Below are 8,655 nucleotides of genomic sequence, written 5' to 3'. Positions count from 1 at the left end.
AGGCGATGGGATGTGGAGAAGAACCAGTTTCAAATATTTGCCATCCAATCCTTAAGATTTTATTTCTTTTAGAAGTTCCCACCCCAACAATTTGGAATGGATAACAATAAATTAAGAAACAAACGAACGAACAAAAAAAAAAATACAATATCCAGTTAAGTTTTGAGCAAACACATCTACAAAAGAACAGATGGTAAAAACCTCAGGGCTTTTACTGGAGGCGTTTCATTTCTGTTTCCACAAATGGCAGGCCAAAGCAAAACAGAGGACGGTGCTTCTGAACGATGAAACGGGGTTTTGGTCAGTCTCCGGCATGAAGGCATTGCCGCCATGGTGGGACAGACACCGCGGAAGTGTCTTTGACCGGTCCAGTTGTCTTGTATTAGCACATAGATAGTAACCTCAAGAGGGCACTCATGGTCAATATTGCAAGTTGGGATTGACCACGCAATCTCTTAAATCCACCGGACAAGATGAAATTTAGGAAAGACACTTGAGGGTGTTTTTCTTCTTAAATAATATGTTCCTGTACAGGAGCAGAAATCACTATGCTACATTAAAATAACTTCAGAAATATTTATATATACACATATAAAATATTTTACACGACACCCAAAGGCACTGAGTTGCATTGGGGCTCAGCTTCTCATTCCCAGTTATATTGGAAATGCAGAATATTATATTTGCGCTTAGGGAGGGTCCGGAGCACAGCAGCCCACCCAAAGAATGAAACACCTGCTCAGCAAAAGTTGGACATTCCTGTCTGTAAAATTGTTGTTGGTAGGTGACAGCTTAGCCATGTCCAAATACCGTATTTTTCAGAGTATAAGACGCACCAAGATTTTGAAGAGGCAAATAAAAAAAATGTTTTTGCACTCTGCAGACCTCCCAAAAATGCCCCATTTTTCACAAAAATGGGCCCTTATTTTGTCAAAAAAACCCAACCCAAAACATTCATAGCCTTTGGGAGGCTTATAGAGTGCTCCTGGCTGGGAAATGAGCAAGAAATAGGCCATTTTTCGCTCATTTTTGCCCTCCCCAGCCCCCAGGAGCACTTTGCAAGCCTCCCAAACCCTCTGCATGTCCATTTTTGTGAAGGGGGCAGAGTGTCGGGAGGCCCAAAAATGCTGTATTCAGTGTATAAGATGCACCCAGATTTTCATCCTCTTTTTTGAGGGGAAAAGGTGCATCTTATACGCCAAAAAATACGGCAATTATGGCAAAACAGGAAATAATTTTCAAAAAGCAGAGTAAATGAAAGGAGCTAACATCATTTCTTTTCTTAAAGGAAAAAGCAGCAGCAGATTTCCAATGAACTTCTAAAATGTCTCGGACCACAGCAATTTCAGCCCTGTCTGTTGCTAGCATTATAATCTAGTAAAAAGTTAAGCAATTCTAAAGCCCACTGATTTAAACAGAAGAGTTAAGCATGCACTTAAATATGTCCTATCCATTTCAATGGAAGTAGGTACTTAACATTGGCTCAATCTCATCTGTTATTTTTAATTCGAATAGTTCAAGGGTCAACGTTGCACAGTTGTACAGCTTCCGATACAGAGAAGAATACAATGGGATTGGCTCTTAAAATCTCTCCCCCCCCCCCCCGCTTGTTGGTTTTACTAGAAAGATATAGCTTTTTTTCAAAATAGCTGGTAGATACAGAAAGCATAAATATATCATAAAGTTTAGACACCGATTGTACTAAATGCAACAATACAAAGAAGCAAACGGGAACACAAATAGTAACACAATAAAACTGTATTACATTTGTGCTTCAAATCTTACAATATATTATGTACATTAGTCCAAAATAAGCATCTCATGCCAAAGGACACAAAAGGGAAAGGAAAAAAACAACAACAACATCTCCCCAAACCAGCAAGCCAAAATCAAATCTAAACTTTCAGCAGTATGTACAATATTTTTAATGGACATCCAGCTGTGAACAGGTGCAATTTTTACTACAGATAAGTGCAGTTCTCTTTTTATTCCACAGGATCATTTTGTCTCCCTATATCTATGCTATTTAGTAGGTTCTGGTGTCATTTCTTATATACATGTTAAAAAGAGACGGAAAGAACAGAAAAAAAAGAGAAAAGAACGATGGGCTTCCCATGATGAGGGAAGTTTGGAGGGGCTGAATCAGCGGACCTGGGGGGCGTAGCCCTCTTTCATTAAACCTTCTTCATAGTCCGTCTGGCAGAGAATCATGTTGTTCTTTAGGAAAAATTTGTCTCCCACGCAAAATCTGGAAATGCAAAAAGGAAAAAGATGATTCAGTTTGTATAGGCTCTTTATGACAACGCTTCAAACCAGGAGGGGAAACTTTTAAGATGGTCAACCACGGTTCTTTATATTTTTCTTTTTTGTCTGGAAAAGGGTTTTTTTTTTGGTTCTCTACATACAATTATAGGTATACATTCACATAGTTATTATTCTTTTTTACATTCGTCATTCTTATACATTTGTCATTCCATTTACAGGGTTATAACATACCATTTGGGTTGTTTTGTTTAACACCCCTCGCCAGTTTCGACACCACCTTTTCTCTTTTTTTCCTTCTCCCTCCCTTCTCTACTTCCTTCCTTCCTTCCTCTCTCCTTCCCTTTCCTCTCCCCTACTCCTCTCTTCCTCTTCCCCTTCCTGCCCTCTCTCCTTCTCCCTTCCTTTTTTTAAAAATAATTTTTATTGTTTTTCTCTTTTCACCATATATTACAATTGTTATATCAACAGTTTGTACATGGTTACATCGTCTTATCTATACATGTTTTTCTCTCTTTACTATATATTACAGTCGTTATGTCATCTTATCTATACATTTTTATGATATTTTACATATTTACCTACTTTTATATACAGTTCTATGTTTATTTATGTATATTGTTTTTGGCTTAATTATTTTTCTTATTTTCCAACCATTCATACCAATTATTCCAAATTTCGTAGTATTCCGATTCTTCTATGTCCTTTAATTTTAGAGTTAATTTGTCCATCTCTGCGCAATCCAAGGTTTTTTTAATCACTAATTCATCCGGCGGTGTATTATTTTGCTTCCAGCATTGGGCAAAAGCTATTCTAGCTGTGGTTAGTATATGTGTTAGTAGGTATTTAATTTTTTTGTGTAATTCCCTTTGATTATTCCCAGTAAGAAGGTTTCGGGTTTATATTTTATTTGTTCCCCCGTGATTTCTTGCACCCACTTCCAAATTTTTTTCCAATATTTTTGTGATTCCGGGCAGGTCCACCACATATGATTCCATCTTCCTCTCCTCACCTCTATCTTCCTTCCCCCTCTTCTTCCTCTCATCCCCTCTTATATATTATTATTCTCTTCCCTATTTCACCCCCTCTTCCTCCCCTTTTCTTACTTGATGAAGTATCGTCTGGGTTCCATATCTTGCCTTTACTTTCTTTTCTGTATGTCTTTCTTTAACCATTCATAAAATCTTCCCCATGTCTTGAAGTACACCGAGTTCTTCATATTTTCCAAGGGTCTCCTTATCTACACCCAGCCCTTTCTCCTCACAACCTCATCCCAGCAAGACTTAGAATGCTGACCTTCTATGTGGTTTGGTTGCTCAGGAAATCTTAACATCCAGAATAGGAATGGATTGGGATGGTGTGGCCCAAAATAGCAATAGCACTTAGACTTATTTAACACTTCACAGCCCTCTCTAAGCGGTTTACAGAGTCAGCCTATTGGCCCCAACAATCTGGGTCCTCATTTTACCCACCTCGGAAGGATGGAAGGCTGAGTCAATCTTGAGCCGGTGAGAATCAAACTGCTGACAGTCGGCAGAATTAGCCTGCAATACTTCATTCTAACTACTGCGCCACCACGGCACAGGATACAAATTAGTTGCATATTTGTAGATTTCTGTATCTGTCGTTTTTATATTTGTGATTTTTATCCAATTGTTTTATTTATAGCACTTAGCACTTGGATTTATATACCGCTTCATAGTGCTTTACAGCCGTCTCTAAGTGGTTTACAGAGTCAGCATATTGCTCCCAACAATTTGAGTCCTCATTTTATCCATCTCGGAAGGATGGAAGGCTGAATCAACCTTGAGGCTGGTGGGATTTGAATTGTCAAATTGCTGGCAGCCTCCTGCAGTACTGCATTCTAACCACTGCGCCACCGAGGCAGTTGTTGTTTTGTATGGGCTAACAGAAAGGACCACATAAGGATCTGATTGTTGTATAGTGCCCAGAGTTGCTTTTGGTAAGATGGGCAGTTAATAAAAATTTGACTGCTACATACATAAATAAAATATATTTCATGGTTGGTTGTCTGGGCTTGGAGGATTATTACTGATCAAGGTTTGAGCAGATGTTTTATCTTATATGTTTGTGTGGCTTTTGCTTCTGAATGAGTGGTTGACTTATGGTAGCATCAGTTCTTTTTTTAAAAAAAAATAAAAACCATTTTTTAAAAAATGTGCAATATAAAGAAAGAGCAACAATTTCAATGTCTATATAAAAAGTGTGTTCTCTGATTATAGCATCAGTTCTGAACTCAGGGGCATAATCTTTCCTTCTGAACCACTCTACCAAGGTAGCCTTGCAAAGACACGGGGCAAAACTTTGCAGAAAATACTGGTTTATATAGATAGTCCTCGACTTACGACCACAATTGAGCCCCAAATTTCCATTGCTAAGCGAGACAGTTGTCAAGTGAATTTCATCCCATTTTATGACCATAGTTGTTAAATGAATCACTGCCATTGTTAAGTCAATAACATAGTTGTTAAGTGGTTTTCCCCACTGACATAGTCAGAAGGTCGCAAAAGGGGATCACATGACCCCGGGACATTGCCACCGTCATAAATGTGATTATGCAAGTGTCTGAATTTTGATCAGGTGATCATGGGGATGCTGCAATGGTTGTTAAGTGTGAAAAAGGGTCATAGGCAGGGGTGGGATTCAAATAATTTAACAACCGGTTCTCTGCCCTAATGACCAGCTGGGTAGGTGGGGCTCGGTGATCATATGACTGGGTGGGCGTGGTGAACTCAATGTCAATGTTACAATGTAACAAGGGTTAACCCGAGAGGCAGTTTCTGTAAGCAGGGCAATAAAGATTAGGCTAGAAACAACACCAGAATTTTCCTTCCTGCCTTCCTTACAGGATTAGCCCTGCAAAGTGGAAAAAAAACAAAATGAGATTTCTTCCAACAACCAGTTCTTCTGAACTGCTTAGAAAGTTAACAACCGGTTCAAACTGGCTGAATCCCACCACTGGTCATAGGTCACTTTTTCGATACTGTCAGTGGTCCTGTTGTAAGTGGAGGACTACCTGTACCTCAATATTAATCTTTCAAAGCTCAGAAAATGTAAACAGTAGATAAGTTGAATAAGCTCTTTGTGTCCTTTTTCTAATTTGAGAAAAGCAGCTATAGGCACAAGACAGGAGGGCAGAATCAATGCAGCTCACCCCAATTTTCTCAGTTAGCGATGGTTGGATTCACACTGGGGCCAGATTTAGAAGGGCAAGGCCCTAAGCTATGTAATACTTGTAGGCACTTGTACACTAGGAAAGGCTAACTAATAGAGCCTTGGGCCACTACCTCCACCCCCCCCCATCAAAAACGTACAATATATATGCCTTATAGTTATTAAGCAGCAAAGTATTTAAAGTGAGAAATACAAATTAGTTTCAAATGAATGCATTTACTGATTATCCATTCATCATTTGGCTGGCTTGATCTCCTTCTGTAGCATTCCTTAGGAACAGCAGTTAAATATACAGTAATTCTCAAAATAATGTTAAGATACATTAATAGGTGCACAAAACGTTGACGAAATAAGTATAAGCAGGATCACTTTAGTTGATATAATTAGCAACAAGCTTGTTTGCAAAATCGGAGGAAACAATATTATGAAATTTCACAATGCCCCAAGCTACAGATACATTGCATTACGTCGATATAAATTAACTAAAATTAGTTGGGTTCATACAACACGCAGAACTCTAGCCAAATAAACCACTTTATGGCTTGGTGAGATGTGAGCTTAAAGATATAGGCGAAGAAGAAACAGCATATTCAATTGTGGCTAAGATGTAATACCTGGGAGATGTCATAAGCCGAAGACGTCCATAATAACCAGAAATAATTTTACAGTGAAAGCAGATTTCTAGGAAAATAGATGAAATGATACATCTGATGTTAGCTATTTATCTATCGCTTGCACACATGGTAAAGGTTTCCCTCGCACATATGTGCTAGTCATTCCTGACTCTGGCGGTGCTCATCTCTGTTTCAAAGCCAAAGAGCCAGTGCTGTCCGAAGATGTCTCCATGGCCATGTGGCCGGCATGACTAAATGCCGAAGGGGCATGGAACGCTGTTACCTTCCTACCAAAGGTGGTTCTTATTTTTCTACTTGCATTTTTCCGTGCTTTCGAACTGCTAGGTTGGCAAAAGCTGGGACAAGTAACGGGAGCTCACTCTGTTACGTGGCGCTAGGGATTCGAACCACTGAACTGCCGACCTTCCTGATCAACAAGCTCAGTGTCTTAGCCACTGAGCCACCCTTGCAACTGATATGGATGCCACCAAATTTAGGCCTATGTCACCATGAGGTGCTACAGGAGAGCAGGGAAATATTAAGCAACGAAAGCTTTGCAGGGTTCCTCCTATCCCCATCTTTTTAAATCCAAAATTGGAGCTCGAAAGAGGTAAAAACCAGCCTTTTTACAGAAACCCAAACAGCCTAACACGGTGGCGTAAGTAGATGGTTTGTACAATGGGTCTCCTCCTCCCCACTTCAAAAGAATGATCTCTTTAAATGCAGTCTGGAGAAGAGAGTGGACCTCCCTCCCCCCCCCCCCCCCCCCCCCCGACCCAGCCAGACAGGAGTCCTTCAGCCTACAGAAGAATTTAGCTAATGAATGATGCTATTGTGGGGAGGGGAGGTGGCATCATAATCGGTTTGTTACAAGAGTTGCATCTATAAACATATCCTTGGAGGAACTGCCTGCTGCAGTCCAATTAAAAAAAAAGAGTCACCCAAATGAACTTTTTTCTTTTGCATTGACGTGGACCGACAAAAAGGCCTTTGCTCCAGCTAATTACCCACCTTGGTCTAGGAAGCATTCTTTAATTTGACCTTAGATTACAATGTCCTCCCCCCCCCCACAAGTCCCCGCAATAATCTTCCAAACCGCAACATTTTGGACTCAATTAAGAGCCGAAATAAATGCATGCATTGTTTACAGTACATTGAACAACAGAGTAGCTATGGGAATAGGCTGTATATGTACTTAATTGCAACAATTTAACCTTCAAATAGCAGGGTCTGGTGTAGGTGACCCGGGAAAAGTACACAGAATTATACGTGCATTGACCTGCCCAACCTTTGATAGCGGCTCCCTCGTATTTTATTAGTCAGTCACTCTCTAATGATGCTGGAAGCCGAAATCTGAGGGAAATTGTCACCGAGTAAATTGTATACTGAAAAGAGGGCCTTTAATGCTTTGTGAAGTTGCGAGGTTTTAAATGGAACAGCAGTTGGACTGATTTACATTTGTAAAGATCGGAATGCTAGACAAACAGCGAAGCCGTTTATTTTCCAACTGGGTAGCTCTGGAAATTTATCCTTATGCTTGCTAAATAGAGAGAAGGGGAAAAAATAGTGTAATAAAAAAAAGTGAATTGAAAAGAATTAGCTCGGCTCCCGAAGGAAAATTCGACGGTTTATTTGTGGACTCTGTCTCTCTCTCTCTCTCTCTCTCTCCTGCCCGCCCCTCAAACTTCAACCCCCATTCCTTTCTCTTTCTGTCTTTCTTCTATTTGTGGATTAAAACCCATTCTCTATAAACAGAGATTATAAAATGATCCTGAAAATGTTGGAGTTATTTATGGACAAATCAAGTTTCACCAAACGGATCTTATTTCCCAATTTGTGGTCTCCCGCAGCCTATTTTTATATTTCATTATTATTTCTTACAGAACAAAAGCTAAGAGACTGACTGAGGGAGCAAATCTTCTTTTATAGCTTCTCTTTCTTTTGCGCCTGGGTGGGCATCGATCAGGTTCTTGCCCTTTGAGGAAATATTCGTCCCGCCCATGTATATAGTTAAGATAAAAACGATCCATGTGAAAACGTGAAGATGCACAAACTATCATCTAAATATAAAATGTGGAAGGAAAGTGTGAAATCCCAATCTTTCTACCGATTCCATCGCTCACGCTAGAAAAAACGGAGAGCTTGAGTTATTCTTTCACACCATTCGGTGGACAAAAAGACAAAAACGCAACAGGAGTGTCATCTCTCGCTTGGCAAGCACCATGGTGGGAGATAGCACAAGATGCCATTTCTCTGTAAAAGTCCACTGATGGAAGTCCACCAGATCCAAGGCTCGTAGGGCTGAAGTAGCCAGAATTTGTACCACAGCTTTCTCTCTCCTCCAATTCTAATTAAATCTTCCTCCCCGTGCAAGTTCACAGGGAAGAACGGGAGAAACAGCTAAAAACAGCAAAGCAAAGGTTGACTGATTTATATTTAGGAGACAGTTTTAAAATCCCAGAGGAGTCGTCTAGACAGAGAAGCTGAAAGAGCACCTGAGAAGAAGTCTACCACAAGCCACGATCCTAATGTTGCCTGCATAATCAGCGGGAACCGAGCACAACTCACGAAAGGTGTGTTACCT

At 40.1% G+C, this 8,655-nt stretch overlaps 1 protein-coding gene across 3 annotated transcripts in view; it reads right to left on the bottom strand.

The window, feature by feature from the left end:
• Window positions 1-1,483: 1,483 nt before the first annotated feature.
• LMO3 (LIM domain only 3) overlaps window positions 1,484-8,655 on the bottom strand; it is a 119,642-nt gene continuing 112,470 nt past the window's right edge. For all 3 annotated transcript variants that reach the window (XM_081956931.1, XM_081956930.1, XM_081956932.1), the window contains exon 4: window positions 1,484-2,248. In XM_081956931.1, coding sequence (XP_081813057.1) covers window positions 2,143-2,248 — 106 coding nt within the window. In that variant the 3' untranslated portion in view covers window positions 1,484-2,142. The remainder of the gene's footprint in view (window positions 2,249-8,655) is intronic.

This window comes from Natrix helvetica, assembly GCF_964273705.1.
Source record: "Natrix helvetica genome assembly, chromosome: 6".
Taxonomy (NCBI): Eukaryota; Metazoa; Chordata; class Lepidosauria; order Squamata; family Natricidae; genus Natrix; species Natrix helvetica.
The sequence above is the reverse complement of the archived record's forward strand: the minus strand, read 5'-3'. Positions and strand labels throughout refer to the sequence as shown.